Source organism: Hemicordylus capensis, chromosome 4, assembly GCF_027244095.1.
Source record: "Hemicordylus capensis ecotype Gifberg chromosome 4, rHemCap1.1.pri, whole genome shotgun sequence".
NCBI lineage: Eukaryota > Metazoa > Chordata > Lepidosauria > Squamata > Cordylidae > Hemicordylus > Hemicordylus capensis.
Window position 1 is genome coordinate 107,044,378 of NC_069660.1, and position 21,437 is coordinate 107,065,814.

A 21,437-nucleotide genomic window follows, 5' to 3' on the forward strand; every position below is an offset into this window, starting at 1 on the left:
TATTTGGAATGAAGTTGTTAATTCTAAATGATTTTATTTTTGTAATTCTGGCCATTGCCTGTACTAATAAAGACACTGAAGCTATGCTTCAGAAGTCAGTGGGATGTGCAGGAGAGGCAAGCCTCCAAACCCGATCACAGGCTGAGCAGAAATATAAGGGAGTAGGCAGTCAATCATTTAGGTAGTTTGGCCCTAAACCATTAAGTGCTTTATAGGTTAAAACCAGCACACTGAATCTCGCCTGGGAAAACACAGGCAATCAGCATAGCTGGTGCAACAGCAGCAATATTTACATTTACATTTAATATCTCGCTCTTCCTCCAAGGAGCCCAGAGTGGTGCACTACATACTTAAGTTTCTCCTCACAACAACCCAGTGAAGTAGGTTAGGCTGAGAGAGAAGTGACTGGCCCAGAGTCACCCAGCAAGTATCATGGCCAATGGGGATTTGAACTCGGGTCTCCTCGGTCCTAGTCCAGTACTCTAACCACTACAGCACACTGGTGGAGTGTCCATGCGAGAACACTTGATGCTGCATTCAGCATTCACTGTGGAGGATCTTCAATGGCAGCCTCACAAAGGACATCTAATTGTGAGGTAACAAGGCATGGAATACTGTGATAAAACCCACTTGTATTAATGTTACCATCTTATTAATATTACTAAAATTAGTTAAATTTTCAGCTGGAAATACTGGAAGTTAGAATTGTTAATTCATTATTTTAAAATAATTAATGGAGTTAGGCTGAAAAAAGCTTGTATTTAATTTTTTTTATGTCTTCTATAGTATTTCATGCAGACAATGTAAGTATTTGGTTTGAATCAACTGTTATCTCTTTGTTCATAAGGTTGTATTTTGATGCTGTTTGTTTGATGTGGTTAAAAGAATGGATAACATTAAGAAATCCTAGATTACTTGATTTGGAAGGATTTGATAGAAGGTTCGGATGGCATTCATATTTGTGGTATGACAAAAGTAAAATACATAAAGATTTTTTGAATCACTATGTAAGAAGGAGTCTTAACGAGAGTGTGGGTAAAATATAAAAAATGGCTGGAACCTAAAACTCCGTTATGGTTATCCCCGATTGAAGCTATGTAAAGAGACAAATATGCAACCGCAATGGGGTACCTAGAGGGATCTGTTGTTTTTTTCAAGAAAAAGGCTGTAAGTTGAAAAATCTAATTGAAGTACAAAATTTCGTTAGTAATTGGTTTCAGTACCATCAGTTAAATGAAGTTTTTAAGAAGGATGTCAGATTTGGATTTGAGGATCAAATGTTGAGATTTGAGAAGGAGCTATGTGAAAATGATGAAAAATTAGTGTCTAAGATGTATAAGCTGTTGCTTTTGGAGGAGACAAGAGATGAAGTGGTTAAAACGTCTATGATAAAATGGGCTCAAGATGTGGGTTATAATATAGATATGGCAGCTTGGGAAAAATTATGGAAAACTGATTTAAAGTTCACTGCATGTTACACTTTAAAAGAAAATTATTATAAGATGATGTACAGGTGGTATTTGACGCCTAAAAAACTGGCGATAATGTATAAAAATGTTTCAAACAAATGTTGGAAATGTGGACATTGTGAAGGAACTTTTTTTCATATGTGGTGGTCTTGTAGGAAGACAAAGGCTTTTTGGGACATGATATATAATGAGTTAAAAAAAAAAATTTTAATGACATTTCCTAAGAGCCCAGAATCCTTCCTGCTAGGAATAACGCAAGGAGAGTTTTCCACAAGAAATTTAACATTCTTCATGTATGCAACCATGGCAGCCAGAATAGTATACGCACAGAAATGGAAGGACAATGAACTGCCCTCAAAAGAAGATTGGCTGATAAAAATTTTGGAATACGCGGAGGTGGCAAAACTTACAGCACTGATAAAGAGATCAAAATTTGGAAGGTTTTACAGAAGATTGGAAACCACTCTTACTGTACTTAAAGTACTATTTTCCTAATATTGATTTTTCAACAGGGTTTGAAATTTAGCAATATTAGCAGGTTGAGTAGACTAAAATCGAGTTTGGTAAGGTATAGGATATATGTTTTGAATTATTATAGCAAGGGTTAATTGTATAATTAGTGATTTACGCTGATTAGTGAGCTGGAAGTCAATTTTTTTGTTGAATGTTTGATGTAATGAGATTCTTAAGATATTGTTAAAATCAATTTTAAAAAATTAAAGCAAAAAAACCCTGTTATCTCTTTGTTCTTACAAAATAATTATTTTGCTTATAGACAAAAAAAATTAGAAAGAAAAAAGAAAACCTTTCAACATGATGTACAGAGCTTGCAAAATAAAGCTATAACCAGCTGTCAAACCTTTGAAATTACAGATTTAATAAGAATGTAAGAGAACTGCTAGATAAGACCAAAGTTCTATCTAGTCAATCTAAACTCGACTCGAATCCAACAGATTACAACATGGAGCACATTTAAAGATCTATGCTCAGGCGATACGTGCGGCAAAGAAGCGGTTCTTTTCTGCCCGTATTGTCTCTGCGAGTTCACTTCCGGCGGAGTTGTTAAGGGTTGTGAGGGGACTAGTATCTGCTCCCTCTCCCTTGAACCAGAATTTGGAGGCATCAGTTACCCGCTGTGGTATGTCTAATGAATTTTTCGCAGAAAAAATCTCTCGGATTTGGGCCGACCTAGATGGGGACTCCACAATTAATTTGATGTCTGAACTGGAGGTGTCCGACAACTCCTCTTATACGATTCGACTGGATCAATTTCAGTTTGTGACTCATGATGATGTGGACAAGTTGCTTGGAGTGGTGAGGCCTACCACTTGTCCTCTTGATCCTTGTCCAACATGGCTTTTTCTATCTAGCAGGGAGGCTGTTGTAGGAATCATAAATGCTTCTCTGAGGGAGGGCAGGATGCCTCCTTGTCTTAAGGAGGCAATTATTAGACCTCTTCTAAAGAAGCCTGTGTTAGATCCCTCAGAGTTGAGCAATTATAGGCCAGTTTCCAATCTCCCATGACTGGGCAACGTAATTGAGAGGGTGGTGGCCTCTCAGCTCCAGGCGGTCTTGGAGGAAACTGATTATCTAGACCCATTTCAAACTGGTTTTCGTGCGGCCTATGGGGTGGAGACTGCCTTGGTCGGCCTGATGGATGATCTCCAATTGGGAATTGACAGAGGAAGTGTGACTCTGTTGGTCCTCTTGGATCTCTCGGCGGCTTTCGATACTATTGACCATAGTATCCTTTTGGAACATCTAGGGGGTTGAGGGTGGGAGGCACTGTTTTACAGTGGTTCTGCTCCTACCTCTCGGACAGATTCCAGATGGTGTTGATTGGAGATTGTTGCTCTTCAGAATCTGAGCTTAGTATGGTGTTCCTCAAGGCTCCATACTCTCTCCAATGCTTTTTAACATCTACATGAAACCGCTGGGAGAGATCATCAGGGAATTTGGAGCTGGGTGTTACCAGTACGCTGATGACACCCAGATCTACTTCTCTATGTCATCTTCTTCAGGAGTTGGCATATCCTCCCTAAATGCCTGCCTGGAAGCAGTAATAGGCTGGATGAGGGAGAATAAACTGAAGCTGAATCCAGATAAGACGGAGGTACTTATTGTGCAGGGTCGGAACTCTAGAGACGATTTTTATCTGCCTGTTCTAGACGGGGTAACACTTCCCCAAAAGGAACAGGTTCGCAGTCTGGGAGTACTTCTGGATCAACATCTCTCCTTGGTTTCTCAGGTTGAGGCGCTGGCCAAGGGGTGCTTTCTATCAGCTCCGGCTGATACGCCAGCTGTGCCCGTTTCTTGAGATCAATGACCTCAAAACAGTGGTACATTTGTTGGTAACCTCCAGGCTGGACTTCTGTAATGCGCTCTACGTGGGGCTGCCTTTGTACGTAGTCCGGAATCTTCAGTTGGTTCAGAATGCGGCAGCCAGGTTGGTCTCTGGGTCATCTCGGAGAGACCACATTACTCCCTTGTTGATGGAGTTACACTGGCTGCCAATAGGTTTCCGGGCAAAATACAAAGTGCTAGTCATAACTTATAAAGCCCTAAACGGCTTAGGCCCTGGGTATTTAAGAGAGCGTCTTCTTTGCTATGAGCCCCACCGACCGCTGAGGTCACTTGAGGAGGTCCGTCTCCAGTTGCCACCAACTCGTTTGGTGGCTACACAGAGACGGGCCTTCTCGGCTGCTGCCCCGAGACTGTGGAATGCGCTCCCTGCTGAGATACAATCCTCCCCATCTCTGGCAATTTTCAGAAAACACCTGAAAACACATCTCTTCAGCCAGGCTTTCTCAGCTTTTTAAAACTTGTTTTTAAATTGTTTTGATTATTTAATTGTTGTTTTATGATGTTTTTAATTGTTAATCTTTGTTTTCTGTTTTATAATTTTTGTTTAATTATTAATTGATTTTAATGGTGTTTTAATGTAAACTGCCCTGAGCCTTTTGGAAGGGCGGTATAAAAGTTTTAATAATAAATAAATAATAATAGTCCAGTATCCTGTTTTCCAGACGCAGAAATGAGAGCAATTGCCTCTTTCTGTTGCCCCCAGCAACTGGTATTCAGAGTATTATACAGCATTTGAACCTACAGTCATAATGACAAATATGATGACCACCGCTCTGTGACTTGTGTTTTACTGTTCTATTTGATATAGGTTTAACTTTATGTATTGCTTTTATATTTAAATTTAATATTTGTAATTTTAATTGTGTATTGCTTTAATTATACAGTAAATTGCTTTAGGATTATTTTAATGAAAATCTGTATAGAGAACAGCTAGTAGCTGTTGATAGATTTATTCTCCATTAACGTTTCTCATCATCTTTTGAAGTCATCTAAGCTGTCATTTTAAAGTCATCTAATGCACAGTGTGAAAGTCCTTTTGTCTCTCCTGAACCATGTGCCAATTAATTTCACCGGATGACCCTGGGTACTAATGCACCTTTTAGAAAAGAGGCACCTTTTAACGTGGTGATTCTCTTTATAGCAGGGGGAGAGTAACTGGCCCTATCCACCCCCAGCACAGTACTTCCAGTGACTTTTGCTGGTGTCTGTCTTACGTTTCTCTTTAGAATGTGATCCCTTTGGGGACAGGGATCCATCTTATTTATTTATTATTTCTCTGTGTAAACCGCTCTGAGCCATTTTTGGAAGGGCGGTATAGAAATCAAAATAATAATTAGTACACCTCTTCTGCATATTTCCCAACAATGCAGTATATTTTAGATGCAGCAACCATAATTATACAGTACAGTATTTCACATGTGGGGATATACTCATGTTCACCCCTCTCCCTGGCGGCCCTCGGAAATAATAATGAAGAAAATAGGGAGGGGTGGAAGGGGGGGCACTCAGGAGCTGAGGCCCCCAGTTCTTTGAACCCATCCGCTCAGTTATAGCCTATACACCCCGTTTATATTAACATTTAGCCTCTGCAACTGCTATTCTAGAGCTGTGAAGTCAATCACAAAAACAAATTAAGTCCGACACACACACAAAGAAAAGGCCTTTAAAAAAAAAAAAACTCCCTGGAGCTAGTAATCCTCCTGCCTCATTCTGTTCAAAGACAGGCAGCCTTATGGTTCGAGCTAAGCTCTAATGTTGTTTCGCTGCCTTGGCTGTAGCAAGCTCCGAGCCTTATTACACGAAACCTCAGTGCCGTCATGATCACTTCTGAATCGCACATGCGCAACAGCATGTTCCAAGGGCCCTCGGAGAAACGTAGGAAACGGGCATGCGCAGCTACGAGTTCTGCGTGTCCCTCTCCTACGCCGCTTGCTGTGAGCAGGCGCAAGGCCGAAAGAGACTCTCGCGTCGAGCAGGCGCGGGGGAGAGCCGCTGAGGATTGTGGGATATTGCGGCCCAGGCAGGCTGGCGGTGGTGGAACGATTGCGCGGCGGCGGTTAGTGTGCGCGCGCGCGAAGGCCCTATCTTGGATTGTGAGAGCTTGACAGGAATCGCTGAGGGACCCAAGGGAGAGGCTGCCACCCGGTTCTCCAGGGTACCTGGCCCCTTCCCCTCGATGTGTTTGTAGTGCTGGAGCAAGAGGCAGCGCGATGGCTTCAAGCAGCGGCACCGATGTGATCCAAGTCACTAACGTCTCCCCGAGCGCGAGCTCGGAACAGATGCGGACCCTCTTTGGCTTCCTAGGCAAGATCGAGGAGCTGCGCCTCTTCCCGCCCGAGTGAGTCTCGCCCATCTTCTTGTTTCCCCTCCAGAGAGACGCGCTTGTGCTCGCTTAGTCCCGTCGCGGCCGCGTCCTGAGGGCTCGGCCTCGGTGCGGCCTGAGGGAGGCCGCGAAGCCGCGCGCTGGCCTGGCGCTTGAGCGCGGCGCGCGCGTGCCGGGCCCAGGGTGGGGAGGGGGGGCGGCGCCCTGCCGGATACGCGAGGCCCCTCTTTCTTCGGGATGGAAAGTGTGTGGGCAGCCTGCAGTCAGTCGGATCTCTTGATGATGTGCGCTTCCTGCACATCTTCTGTTTCCAAAGTGTGGTCCTGTTTTTTCTTCGCCCGCTTCTCTAAAGGAGAAGATCTCCAAGCGATTACAAAATGCATGGTTGTCTTCAGTGAGTGGCACACACTGACTGCAGCGGAGGATTTCCAGACCGACGGCCTTGTTGGGTTTCTCTTGACTCTTGTGGGTTTGAGGAACTGTATGTGGTACTAACATATCGCGGGGCGGTGGGAATCAAGGGAGGTCATCGGGTTACGGCTTCACTCGTTCCTCTCTTCTCATTTCCAGACCCCTCTCGGGAAGCGGTAGTATACATGAGATCAGAAACGAGATCGCCATTTTGTCTATTAGAACAAAATGTCCAGGGATAGTAAAAGGACATTGTAGGTGAACAGCACTGTGAAGATCGGTTGCTCCTCATAAGAGTATTCTGCAATCTGTATGAAAGAGGTCCACGTAAAAGGAGTTGGTTTGTGCTCCACTCCAGGCATGTTTTGAATTATTGGTAACTTTGTTACCACATCACCATGTCTGATTGGGTCATCATCATAATACAGAACTGTACTTCTCCCCCAACACACACTCACACTCAGTTGTGTATTTGTAGCCTACGGTTATGAACCGTGTTATGGTTTGTCTAGTATGCACAGCTTCAGTTCTTAAGGTAGTCACCTGTGATCATGCCATAAGAGGACCACCGGTCTGTGAGTGTTGAAAATGGGGGTGGGGAAGGAAGTAGGATTCTTAAATCTTCTCCAGTGCTAGTAGCTTGAATGTATGTAGCAGTTCTCCCACTAAGATTTAAATCAGGGAATGCTCTAGAGCAGGGGTGGACAGAACATAGATGGTGGTCCATTGTTCAATTAGCCATATTTTGGTAGACATCTTAGTTCCTTTTGGCTGATAATATTGCACAGTATGCTGGTTTAGCTGTGTTCTGCACTCTTCTAGATCAGACGTTTTTATGTCCTCAAGCACGAATGCGTACTTGGAAACACACAGATTACTTATGCCCTAACTATTAAAGATGTTCCAAATGTATAGTCTTGTTTTATACATTTAAAACTTGTGGACCATGAGAATCTAGTAAAGACAAGTTGACGTCCCAATTTCTGCTGCAAAGTTCTTGTATTCTCTCTCTTGAGGGGGAGGAATAGAGTATAATAGTGCTGAACCTGTCTTGGCTAGAAGTATTATTGCTTTCAACTAGGCTCTTGCCTTCAAGGCCTCATCCATTGTCCCCTGCCCCGCAGCTTCCCAGGCAACTCCTCCATTTTTCATCCTCTGATGGTAGGAAGATGAGGGACTGCCACCACTAAGTCCTCCAGAAACTCCTCATCCCACCCATGGGCCAATGGGAGCACCTCCTAGGCCTCTGTGGTGTTGTGGGGCTTGGTAGACATTTGATTGAATATTGAACAATGCGGGTGCCTGGCAGTGCAAGCAGCAGTGGCACAGATCTGTTGGCCAACTTGCATAAAACAGTTGACTGAGTAAGCAAGTATTGGCCCTTAGGGCAACGTCAAATGTGTCTCACCTGTGATTCCACTTGCTTGGATTCCATTGGTTTATGATGTAAAGAGGAGCTGTCATGATGATATAATTTTTTGAAAGTATAGTTGTCCCTCACCAACCAGGAGGGTTCTGTTCCTGGAAACTCTCGCAGTTGGCGAATTTGCGGTTGGCGAGGCATTGCAATCCATGGGAAACGGGATTCGGGGAATTGTGGTTGGAAAAGATAGGAAAAATAAGGTTAAAAAATAGAAAAACCGCCCCCAGACCCCCAGAAATGACCCCCAAACCCACCAAAAAAATTTTTGGGGGGAAATGTCACCAAACCACGGATACTCAGGTCGCAGTTGGTGAGAGTGGACACAATTTCCCAGTCGTGGATACTCAAATGGAAAGGGACAACTGTACTTATTGGATTAATTAGCTGTTTTAATTTGTGAAAGGGAATGTAACTACAACAATAATAGATTTCTAGTGTTAGAACAGACAGGTAAGGTGTTGTAGTCTAACTCCCTGCTTAGTACAGAAATTTATAATGACATCCCTGACGTACGGCAAATAGAATAGTAAAGTTTAACATTTTTAGGGACCTTGGAGGTTTTCTAGGCTGGATTCTGTTAAATTATTTAATTAGGATTATATAGCTGAAGAGTTAATTACACTTCATTTTGTCTGAGTTGTGTTTTGAAAACTTGCTTATTACATCAGTGTACTTTTGAGATAAGTATTCAGGGACTAAAAGTGGCATACAGGGGAAAAATTAAGTAAATTGTAAATATCACCTTGCAGAGAAGACTCAAAAGGATGCTTACATTAAGTATCAAGGCATTTTGTTATAAGCCACAGTTACTCTCCTAGTGAATGGACAATAATCTCAGAGGAATCTGAGATTTTACATATGGTGTTATTTTTTTAAATAGGTGAATAAGGGAAATTTGTGCACTATTAATTGTAGACTACTCAAACATTTTGTTTGTTTTTACTTGAGAAGTAAAGGTAAAGTGTGCTGTCAAGTCAGTGTCGACTCCTGGTGACCACAGAGCCCTGTGGTTGTCTTTTGGTAGACTACATGAGGGGTTTACCATTGCCATTTCCCGCGCTGTATGAGATGATGCCTTGCGAAGTAGTCCCCCTTTAAACAACTGTCTTCTCCTTGGCCCACAATTTGGCTGTGAAAGTGTTAGATCAAGGTTTGTCCATAATTTTAAAAGCATTTTAGTTGAGAGAAATTTTGATCTATTCATGAATCAAGCAATTAATCCATTAAAATTAAACATTGTATGTTACCAAAACCTCAATATAGATACCAGTTATGAGGCTATTGAAGAAAGTGTGCTACAATTAATTGAAAAATCTACTACTCACTGGCTGATAGTGAGGGTGAGCAACATATTTCTGATGTGAGCAGCGCTTGAAAGTCTTAGAGCATCTTAGGAGGACTTGGGGAGTGGCGCGTAAGGTCTCAGTCCCCACAGAACTTCCTTCCATGCATGTTTCATTGGTCAGGGTGTCAGCCAATGCACTTTCATATTTTATTTTTCATTGAGGGTTACTTAAAGTGGTTTAAAATAAGCACTTTGTTCATTATCTCCCATACCAATTCGTATTTTTCCACACAGATTAATCAACTAAGGCTTCAATGTATGAACTCTCAATAGGGAGTAAACTTAGCAAGGGGACCAGTGAGGAGCAGTGCCGGCCCCCGGCAACCAGACTAACCTAGCACCAGTGAACTAGAGTTTTTCACCCCACGAAGGGCAGGAGGGTGGCGATCAGAAAACTCTGTGCCAAAATAGACTGGCATCTGATTTAGCATGTTTGCCTTCGATTTAGTAATCAAAACTTTTTTTTTTTTTTAAAGTACACTGTGTTGTTTTACATGCTGTATAACTATCTCAGAAGTTTCCAGTAGCTAAAATGAGTTGAATGGAAAAATTTGATCAGGTAAAAATTCAATAACTTTGCACTTAATGTGGTTTAAATGTTACATTCACACAAATTCAAAGCTTTGTTTTGAAGCTTATATTTACTGGGATACTTTTAGATCTGGATCGTGATCCGTTGAGTCCATAAGTGAATGGGTTCTGCGCCTGCGCAGGCACCTCTCGGGCCGACTAGGTAGCTCCTCGCGACGCCCAACCGCCTTCCTGCACGTGCTCCTGCATTCCATCTATATAGTGCGGTTGGGCGTCTTCCGTTAGTTTCTGTTTGACCGCCACAGCGTTCAGACCTCGTGTGGGCTTCTCGGTAGACAGAAATAACAAACTTTACTTATACGGCTTGAAAATTGGTTTTGAATATTGGACAGGATAAACGGAATTGGATATTTGGCTTGTCGGACTAAGTTAGAAGACAGATTGGACTGATTTATCTGGCTTTACCTGGACTGCTAAACGGAATTGGAAACTTGTTTAACGGACTAATTTAGACGACAGATCGGATTGATTCTTTGGCTTTACTTGGATTGTTGTTGAATTTTGCAAATTGCTTCACGGACGGTGTTGACGAACTACAGTTCGGATTGCTTACAGACGAACTGCTTACGAAAAATGGAGAATAAAACAACGTTTAAGCGTTGTGGGAGGTGTCGGGCAAAGTTGCCATCCACCGACCATCATGATGCCTGCTTGTTGTGTCTCGGTGAGGAGCACAACACGGCAGCTTGTAAAATTTGCTGTGCATTCTCGAAACAAACGAGAACAAATCGGGCGTTGCGCCTTAGAGCCGCGCTTTATGAACACGCACTCCGCCCGCCGACCCCGCGCCCTGTGGATCCGTCGACATCGACTATGGCATCGACATCGGCTGCGGTATCGGGTGCGGGGAGTCACGGAGCTGTCGCAGTACAGTCTAAAACCGTGTCTGATAAAGCTTTCAAGAGACCTTTGGAAGTCTCCTCGAAGGAGCACAAGCGGAAGGAAAAAAGGCATCGACGAGAGGAAAGCGTCGGGCATGAAGGTGAGAAGACTGGACGTAGGCTGAAAACCCCATCACCTTCCTCGGTGCAGGGATCGGAGGGCGAGTGGAATACAGAGCATCGAACTTCAAGCCCGGTCTCGACACCGAGAGCCTCGACGTCGACCTCGACATCGAGAAAGGAACGAAAAGACAAATCATCGGTACCATCACCCTCGACGCCGAAGCCCTCGACATCGAGGAGTGAGCACACCGGGGTCATTTCGACATCGAGCTCGACATCGACATCGAAGGCGAAGAGCAACCGTGACTCTTCGGTGCCGAGAGAGACTGTACACCGCGTCTCCCTCTCCCCTGCACACACTCCTCAACAGTCTCCCTCGACTCCACGGAACCAGGGAAGCCACCGCTCTGATAGAAGTGCGACTTCGGCACTCAGGAGCCTGATGGCATCGGATCCAAACACCCCTGCAGAATCCACATTCCAAGGGTTTGTGAGTGCAGGGTTGGATGAGGAGGAGGAGGAAGGGGAAGAGGAAGTGGAGTTGGAGCCGGCGCTCCCCCATCCAAGGACTCCATCGCTTTCCCCAAGAGTGGCAGCAGAACCTTTGATCCAGTCACCCTTGGCTGTGGTACCACCGTTGCCTGGGTATTTGGATGACAGCATACGCCATCCAACAACTCAACCCTCGCATACGTGTGGGTTCAGACACACACTCCCGCATGATTACGCGGAATATTTAAGGTGGAAGGCGCAACAACCCGACCCACAACCTCGGGTAGAGAGTCATCCACCTGCAGCCACTGCCCACAGGGAGAAACCAAGTGGGAAGCGGAAGAGAAAGAGCACTCCGCCACCACAGAGCCCATCGTCCAGAGAATCTTCTCCTGGGTCAGTGCATCAGGACTATGGTACTGAGGATACGGATTCTGATCGAGGCAGTGGACAGACAGAGCTTCCACCTGAAGTGCCACCTCGCCTTTCGAAATCCCCAACTGAAGAACTCAAAGCGTACCATGTAATGATTAGAGAGATGGCAGAGGCTTTGGGGTTAAATCTGCAGCTGCCAGATACTGAGTCTACCGACCCTGTTTACAACATGATTTTCCAGTCAAAGGCTTCGCATCCAGTATCTTTACCTATGATACCGACTATATCAAAGGCAGCAAAATCAGCGTGGGAGACAGTGCATTCAGTGAATCCAACTTCGAAGCGCATTGAAAATTTGTATCGGATATGTGATGGAGAGGACACTTACCTGCTGGAACACCCGGATCCTAACTCCATTGTGGTGGATTGTGCATCTTCATCCAAGGGCGGCCGTCGACACACGACTCCTGGGGATAAAGAGGGCAGGAAAATTGATGTGTTAGGCCGCAGGCTGTATGCTACTTCAAGTCTAGCTATCAGAATTGCAAATTACGCAGCGTGTATGGCGAGGTACACTCACCTCCTATGGGACAATTTACTCCATGATTCGACCTCCATGTCCGCGGAGGAGCTGCAAACTAGACTCCATGAGGTATACGAAAGGACGACCGCAGTAACAAAACAGCAGCTTAGTACTTTCAAACACTTAGCTGAAACTGAATCCAGAGCCATGGTGACAGCAGTCACCATGCGTCGCTATGCCTGGCTACGGGCAACATCTCTCCAGCCAGACATGAAAGACAGGGTTGAGAATCTGGCTTTTGATGGAAAGGGTCTTTTCCATGAGAGTACAGACGCTACCATGGAAACACTGAAAAAATCTAAATTTACAGCAAAAACTTTCATGGTATCCACTTCAACAACTGGCTCCAGAGCATACAATCCCAATAGACAAAGGCCATATCGTTACCCAGATAAGGGAGGCTTCAGGAGACAGAACAAGCCCTACCAGAGATCTAGAGGCTTCCGGAACAACAACAACAATGGCAGCAATAGAAACAAAAGCCAAAATAATCGTCATAACAACAAGGAGGCTGCAAAGCAGTCGTTTTGATTGCAATGTCAGCCCACTACACTTAGACACAATTGCCAGGACCACTACCATCGGCCCTGTAGTTGTCAGCTCAGACATCAGACTGGCAAGCCATGCTATGGCATGGCACAACATAACATCAGATCAGTGGGTTCTGAGGATTGTGGAGACGGGTTATGCAATAGAGTTCACAGCTCTACCCCCGTTCTCAGGGCTCCGTTTCACGAGATCAACACCAGTGTTGGAAGAAGAGATAAAGGTGTTATTGGAAAAGAGGGCAATTGTGACAGTGCAGTGGGCGAAGAGGTTGTCCGGATTCTACTCCCGCTATTTTCAGATACCCAAGCGGGATGGGGGGATACGGGCAATCATGGATTTGAGAGACCTCAACGATTTTGTCTGGGCCCGGAAGTTCAGAATGACGACGTTGCAGGAGATTCTACCCTTTCTGGAGCAGGAAGAGTGGGCGGCAACGTTAGACCTGAAAGACGCTTACTTCCATGTGGGCATCCAGGAAAATCACCGAAAGTATCTACGCTTTACGGTGGGGACTACGATTTACCAATATACTGTCCTCCCTTTCGGACTATCAACAGCTCCAAGAGTCTTTACCAAGGTGGTGGCAGTGATAGTTGCATTCCTTCGCACTCAGGGCCTAGTGGTCTACCCGTATTTGGACGACTGGCTCCTGGTGAGCAAGGACAGAAAACTGTTGGAGACTCAAATTCAAACGATGCTACATCTTCTCCAGGAATTGGGGGTAAATGTGAACTGGAAAAAGTCCAACTTGACCCCAAGAAAGAAACTCAGTTTCATAGGTGCCATCCTCGATTTAGAGCAACGAAGGGCATTCTTGCCGATGGAGAGATGCATTCAGATCATCGCGTTGGCGACTCGATTCCACAACCAACCGGACCAGAGAGCAAGGGTGATCCAGAGGCTTTTAGGCATGATGGCTTCGTGCAACACAACGGTTCGTTACACGAGACTACGGATGAGACCCCTTCAACGGTGGTTCTTGAACCACTTCCGTCTCAATGTGGACAGCCAGAACATGCTGTTGCACCTTCCCAGGGGTGTACAAGCTTCCTTGCAGTGGTGGATGAAGGGAGTAAATCTCTTACAAGGAGTACCGTTCAGACCTCTGCTTCCGAAAGTGTGGATCACAACGGACGCATCCCTACAAGGGTGGGGTGCGCATTGCGCCCGAGATTGCATTCAGGGTCAATGGACGCCTCATCAGGCAGAATACCATATCAATTATCTGGAGCTAATGGCTGCATTTTTGGCGTTAAGAGCTTTCGAACCACAACTAAGGGGATCTGTGGTACAGATCCAGATGGACAATACTACAGCTATAGCTTATCTAAACAGACAGGGAGGGACAGTTTCTCCAAGACTCTGCACCTTGTCGATGAAGTTGTGGGACTGGTGCATCGCCCATGCCATATATCCAGTGGCGATTCACATCAGAGGGGTGGACAACCACCTGGCGGATGCTCTCAGTCGGAGCACTCTGAACAACCAGAGACACGAGTGGGAGGTCAAGGGAGATTGTATCAGACAGATTTTCGATCGTTGGGGCACCCCTGCGGTGGATGTATTTGCCACGGAGGGGAACAAAAAGTGCAAGAGATACTGTTCTCGTGCGGGAATAGGTGTGGGGTCTCTGGGAGATGCATTTCAGTACGAGTGGAGCAAAGGGCTCCTTTACCTGTTCCCGCCGTTGCCTCTCCTAAATCGGGTGTTGGCACAGATCCTAAGGGACAAGGCAGACTGCATACTGGTGGCCCCGTGGTGGCCACGTCAGCCGTGGTTTGCCCTGCTGCTTCGCCTGTGCAGAGGGCAGCATTACCGTCTACCACCAATGTCAGATCTCCTGCAGATGGCAGGGGGCAGGGTACTGCACCCAGAGATAGAGACCCTAAAACTAACAGTGTGGAGAATAAACTTTTAAACAAAATTCTGTTAAATAGCAGACGCAGGTCTACTAGGCGTAGCTACTTCTGTAAGTGGAAACGATTTAAAGCATATGCTAAGGCGAGTGGATTCAAAGCACGGACGGCGTCTGTGCGCCAGGTGCTGCTTTATTTAACTAGCCTGAAAGTGAAGGGCCTAGCAAATGTATCATTGAAACTGCATCTGGCTGCTCTATCCTCGAGACTTCCGGGGTGGGATGGAAAGACAGTATTTACTCACCCCGAGTGTAAAAGGTTCATGAAAGGGCTGAATAATCTCTATCCTCCACTTAAGAGACCTTTGGAGCAATGGAGTCTGTCTTTGGTGCTTTCTGCTTTAACGGAGAAACCCTTTGAACCATTACATGAGGCTAGTTTGCGGTTATTAACGCTAAAAACTGCATTTTTGATCGCAATAACTACAGCGAAAAGAGTGGGGGAATTGTCAGTGCTAAGGGCGGACAAACCTTACACACAATTCTACCCACATAAGGTGGTGATGAGGCTGGACCCTAACTTTCGTCCAAAGGTGATAACAGGGTTCCATCTGAATCAAGAAATAGTCTTGCCAACCTTTTTTAAAGATCCTCAGTCTCCTTTGGAGAAGGCACTGCATGCTCTGGACGTGCGTCGTACACTGCTATATTATTTGAAGGGGACTAAGGAGCACAGAAAGTCAAATAAACTGTTTGTGGCCTATAAAGGCAGGAACAAGGGGAGGCCGGTGTCTCGGCAACGTATTGCCCATTGGCTAGTGGAGCTAATCTTGTTGGCTTATAGACTGCAGAATGTAACGCCGCCAAAAACTATAAGGGCTCATTCTACTAGAGCCTACTCAACCTCGGCAGCTCATCTGTCAGGGATTAAGATGGATGACATCTGTATTGCTGCAACATGGTCATCGCAACAGCCGTTTATAAAACATTATGCAGTGGACCTGCGCATGGCGCGACAGGCGGAATATGGGCGAAGTGTGTTAAAAAGGGTGTTGCCTTAGAGGGCATTCTTCTGCACCCACCACCACGGAGGGTCAGCTAACTAATCACCCATTCACTTATGGGCTCAACGGATCACGATCCAGATAAACAGGTTGCTTACCTGTAACAGGTGATCTGGTAGTGATCCGTTGAGTCCATAAGACCCGCCCAGAAGCCATCCCCACTGCAGAAGTAGATTCATCAATTGGCAGATTGCGCATACAAGGCGGTCTGCACAGAAAACTAACGGAAGACGCCCAACCGCACTATATAGATGGAATGCAGGAGCACGTGCAGGAAGGCGGTTGGGCGTCGCGAGGAGCTACCTAGTCGGCCCGAGAGGTGCCTGCGCAGGCGCAGAACCCATTCACTTATGGACTCAACGGATCACTACCAGATCACCTGTTACAGGTAAGCAACCTGTTTATCTTTTAAGATATGATGATCTAGGATATTCACTTGGAAAAATGTTAATTTCAACTTTGAAACTACCCACTTCGGTATTTTATCCATTCCTTGCCTGACATAAAAAGCTTGTGCAGTGAGAGAGCAGCCTAACAGAATTTCCCATCTCTCTACTGATGCAGTGGGGAACTGGAAATTTTTGACACCCTCCCGTTCTCTAGGAAGCGCTCTGTGGCACCCCAAAATATGTTCCCAATGCACATTTTTGGGTGACACAAAGGGTTTCTTGGGGAAGGGATCACAAATTGCTGTTGTATTGGTGCAGTTAGCTGGTAAGTTCTGTTAGACTGCTCTCTTGTTGTACTGATGTATCTTTGCTTTGTATGTCTGTCACTATGTTACATAATTTCTAAAATTAATGTTTATAGGAGTTGAAGACCTCGCATTACTAGTGGAAGAGCTCACAGGAACCTCTGTGGGCCAAAACATGTTTATTCCAGATTGGCCTAGATTCCAAAGTCCTGTATCTGGCCACCTACTCCCATTTTTAAATCCACCCATTCACCAAATCACTAATTGCAGATAGTGAAAAATAGATTGATGATTTCCCCATCATTACCGCTAGATGTCTCTTCCCTGGAGTTCTGATTAGCAATTGTGTTGAAGTATGTAGCACAAAACCTACATTTTCTTTGTGCAGCTGTCCTAATGATACCTTCTTATGGTGCTCATACATTTTATGTCCATGTATGTATTACCTCATTTTGTTATAGTTTCTCCTGGATTTTGTACTCCACATAATAGCATCCAGAAAGACTTACCAGGATTAGAGCAAACTGATAACCTGCTACATCTCTTGTCTCCTACAATTAATTGTTCGTTTATTTATTTTATTTCATATGATTTAATGACAGTAAGTGTAATGCAAACCTAAGATACCATTCTAGTTAATTTTAAACTTAAATCAGATAACTCCTGGATTTTGTTAATCTGACATTCTTCCTGCTTTTCCTTCCAGTGACTCCCCTTTGCCTGTTTCCTCACGTGTGTGTTTTGTAAAGTTCCAAGAACCTGACTCCGCAGTTGTGGCTCAGCATCTGACAAATACTGTATTCGTTGACAGAGCGTTGATAGTCGTACCATATGCAGAAGGTTTGTGAATTGTTTAATGTTCTATGAAGCTCTAGAACAAAGGCACTATACCCTGATGTAGTTTAATAGCATGAAGTTTAGCATGGAAAACATCTAAACTGTTTTACATTTTTAAAACCCTTGGTATACTGACATTTAGCCTTTGTGCAAAACCAAAACCATTTAGCTATTCATCAAATGCTGGAATGTGCCTTTCTGTCTTTTGACAAAGTTTAGCGTACTAATATGTTTAAGCAGCATTATTTTAAATCTTCATTAAGCCCCCTTAAGGCATACTTTTGAGCAGTCTAACGACACTGAAATATATCAACCAAAACATTGCTTTACACGCCAAGGAACTTACTGTCACATAATTCATTCTCTCTCACAGAGAATGTGTGAAAATGTACTGAATGCTACAAGGCAATATTCTGTTTAGTTGAGAATACAAAAGAATTTACCTTCACTACAAATTCTGGTACACCAAGGGTTTGATAACCTTTATTAGTCAGAAAATATCTCCAAAGGTGCTAATGGGCACTGGGTATTAGATCTTATTCCGAATTTTCTTGTTCAACCTTGCTATATTTTCTAGAATTTCACTAAATAATAAACTCTTCTCTCTGTTATTTGTGTGTGTGATTTTTGTAGTGGAGAAGGCAAATGCAAAGGCCCTTCCAGATGACTGAAACAGTGGGGTCCTCTGCAGCAACAGGGGATTCTAGACATTAACTAAAGGCCAGCAAGCACTCAAGTCCCCAAGTGTTTTCCTGGTGTAATCACTTGTTAACAACATTTTCTCTCTCTTCTTTTTCTTACATTTTAGGGTGTTACAATAATTTGAAAAACAATGAGCAGGGTTTGGGAACATATAATTCTGTACCAAGAAGACTGCTCTTCTCATGAATTGTGCTAAACTTCTATAGATTTCAGCATGACTGCCAAAGGCACCATTAATTGACCAACTAGAAATCTTCTTAAATCACTAGATTAGGGTGAAATACCTTCGTACTTGAGTGTGAGACTGCACACACACACAGAGGCCGCTAAATCTTGGAGTTAGTGGGATTTAGGCTGCTTACTTGGTGAAAAGATTGCAGCCTAAGCTTTAGCTGCAGTACTTATTTTTATAAAAAGTCTGCTTATATATTAACAAGACAGAGGAACATGCAGTGTGCAGACGTATGGCAAGACCTAGTCATTGGCATCAGGGTACTACTAACAAACTATAAATAGTGCAAGCAACTTCTAATCCTAATCATTTTTTTAAAAAATGCAGTACAAGTAGTGAGACATCATATTATCCATCAGAGTTGAACATTTTTTCCAGTAGTATGCCTTTGAGGTATATTTGCATTTTATTCTTGTGCGAATATTATACATATTGAGTCCAAACTAGATTTAACAGTAGCAGTGTGATTTAATCATGGATATGCCCCAGTCATATAGGAAGCGGGGAGGGTCTGTCTTTAACAGCAAAAGGGTACACAGGTGAGGAACCATCCCCTTGCCCAGTTTACTGCCTATTTTTTAACTCATCTGAGCTCCTATGCTGGAAGTGTGCTCAGCTATAGAATAATAGCGCTTGGGGATAGGGACTAGGGTGTTGGGAGAGGTAAGCAGCAAGTTGGGGTATGGTTCAGCACCCTTCATCAATTTGATCTTTTGCTATTAAAAATGGGGACCCTCCTTCCGCCCCTTCGTTTCATGTGATTTCAGTAGAACTGCCATTGTCGCATCTAGTTTGGCTCTAACTAACAATCTATAGACCAGGGTTCAAGGATGGTAAATCACTAGGAGTCTGAAGGGGTTTGATAGGTAATATTTTTCTCTTTGTCAGAATGATTTTGTACGTTGTATGATGAATCTGGCACAAAGATGTCTTGAGAATCTCCTGTAGTTTGTTTAATGCAATTTGAGCAACTGCAATTTTTCAAGGATGTAATTTGCTGGGTTTTAGGCCATACACAATTTTGTGGTTGGTAGAGATACAGTACTGGATACAGTACTATATCAGAATGACTTACTTTTTTTAATTAAGTAAACTTTGTTCTTGCAATTCTTCCTTCTATATGGAAGTATACACCCTTTGTTGTCCAGATGTTCATATTGCAAGAGCCCCATTTCTGCTGGGTACTTAAGCATTGCTCAGTAAGATACTTTGAATTTGGTAGGGCTGCTTGAATACATTGTGGAACATGCTTAAGTACTCTGCTGAATTTAAACCTGCACTTCTACTGTTCTGGTGATATGTTTTAACATTACCTAACCTGAAGTGTTCAGTACTGCATTGTGCTGATCATAGCTTTCCTATGTCAGTCATGTTCCTGTTTTTGGTGTGTTGATATTTCTTGGTGTTGGCTGTTGCTTTGTGTTCTAGACTTAACACAAAGTTCACGGTAAGGCATAGTACTCTAAAATTCACTATGAAATTCAAGGAATTGGAAGGAACTCAAATATTATCAATGGCTTTGGGTGGGGTTGTGTAGGTTCTTTGGTTAATGTTTGTTTCTTTTGTCTGTTTCTTTTTCTTCATTTCTACACATTCATGCAGTATTTCATGGTTCTAACAAAGCAGCAGTAAAAAACTTGACGCATGAAAATTAACTGGTGAGGGGCCTCATTGCTTTTTTAAAACTTGTAGTTTTATTTCTGAATAACTTTTTTCCTAAAAATGAGAGGATCAGATGCATGACTACTTAATGGATGCAGATCTTCTGTGAGGTGTCTCAAGATAAGTCTAAGAGGATTTTTAGTTAGATGCCAGAAATGTTATAGTTGCACTAATTGTGTGTAAACAATAAATAATATCCTCTGAGACATAGTTTTGCATGCGAAATTCTCCCAGAATCTCTCTAGGTATGTTAATATATTGATGCATTAATGCCCTGTCTCTAAATGACCTTTCCCCCTTTTCCCACCATAACTTTTGGTATTGAAATTATGACAGCTCAGTGACAGAAGACAGATAACAGTGCTGTGTATTATACATTTGTTTATATTATCGGCACTTCTCAGTATAGGTGGAAGGAACCATTACCTTTATTTAACAGTGGTTTTTCTTTTTTGTTGTTGTGTTTTACAGTTCTTTTCCCTGGTTCAGCCTGAACTATATACCAGGCCCTGCTGAAAATACCACCCAACAGTTTTCTTCTGCAGCTTATCCAGTTTCTCTTAAGTGCCCTGTACATATTGTATGTTTTATGATGAGATGCAGTCTTTTTAATATGTATTGCAGAAACGCTACTGGTATTTGCAAATATATAGTACACTTGTCTTATTGAACTCTCATATTGGGGGCTTGGGCACATTAACAGATTAATCCATATGTATAGGGCTTTTGCTGTTGGATAAAATAACAGTGATCAACATTACTGTTTGTCCCACATGGGACCTTGAATAAGGTTAGTCTTCATTCAGGATAGGCAGCAAAACTAGACACTTAGCTGGCTTCAAGGCTGCAGACCAGAAGTTTCTTCTGAAATGGCAATATGCAGCAGCATTCTTGGTACAGTAAGCATGACACACAGTGGAGCATGTATTTTACTGCACAGGTAAGGAATGTGCCACAGTTTTCTGTGTTTACATGAATACATACACATGGGGACACACACACAAACACACATCCCTATACAGAGCCTATATTTGGAGCTGTGTGATGACCTACATATCCATGTGTCATGTCAGCAAAAGCCCTACACTTTTCCTTACCTTCTCTTAAGTTTTTACAAAATTTGTATGGTAGGTGTAAAAGAAATCATAGTGAACTGTACCATATTATTAACCCCTAAATCAAACTTTTTTTGTCTTGTGTATCTTGATTTTTCTGTGTGCTTTATAGTGAAGCAGCCGACAGAGTCGTTGTTCATAAAACAGCTTTTGAAAGTTGAGAGCACACCCCTGGAGAACCGACTGTGCTTGCTTACGTTTGGTTCATGACTTAAAAATCGAGTACAGGTGATGAAATCTTGGCAGTGTTAACAAAAAAGTAGTGTGTATTGTGCTATTTTTTTATTCTAGAACTTAACCTTTTGTAGAGAAAAAGGAACAGTCAAATTTTCACACATTGAAGTTTCATTCTGACATACAAATTAATGATAAATTATTAAGAGATCAAACATTGTATTATAGCCAAC

The 21,437-nt window shown here is 43.4% G+C and overlaps 1 protein-coding gene across 5 annotated transcripts in view; it reads left to right on the forward strand.

Moving 5' to 3' along the window:
- The first annotated feature begins 5,791 nt into the window (after nucleotides 1-5,791).
- SRSF11 (serine and arginine rich splicing factor 11) overlaps nucleotides 5,792-21,437 on the forward strand; it is a 34,080-nt gene continuing 18,434 nt past the window's right edge. Inside the window, exons 1-2 of one of the 5 annotated variants that reach the window (XM_053245689.1) lie at nucleotides 5,792-6,171; nucleotides 17,189-17,322. In XM_053245689.1, coding sequence (XP_053101664.1) covers nucleotides 6,044-6,171; nucleotides 17,189-17,322 — 262 coding nt within the window. In that variant the 5' untranslated portion in view covers nucleotides 5,792-6,043. Of the gene's footprint in view, nucleotides 6,172-17,188; nucleotides 17,323-17,375; nucleotides 21,259-21,437 lie in introns of those variants that run through there. The other 4 variants (XM_053245688.1, XM_053245692.1, XM_053245691.1 and 1 more) reach the window with 4 other exon arrangements.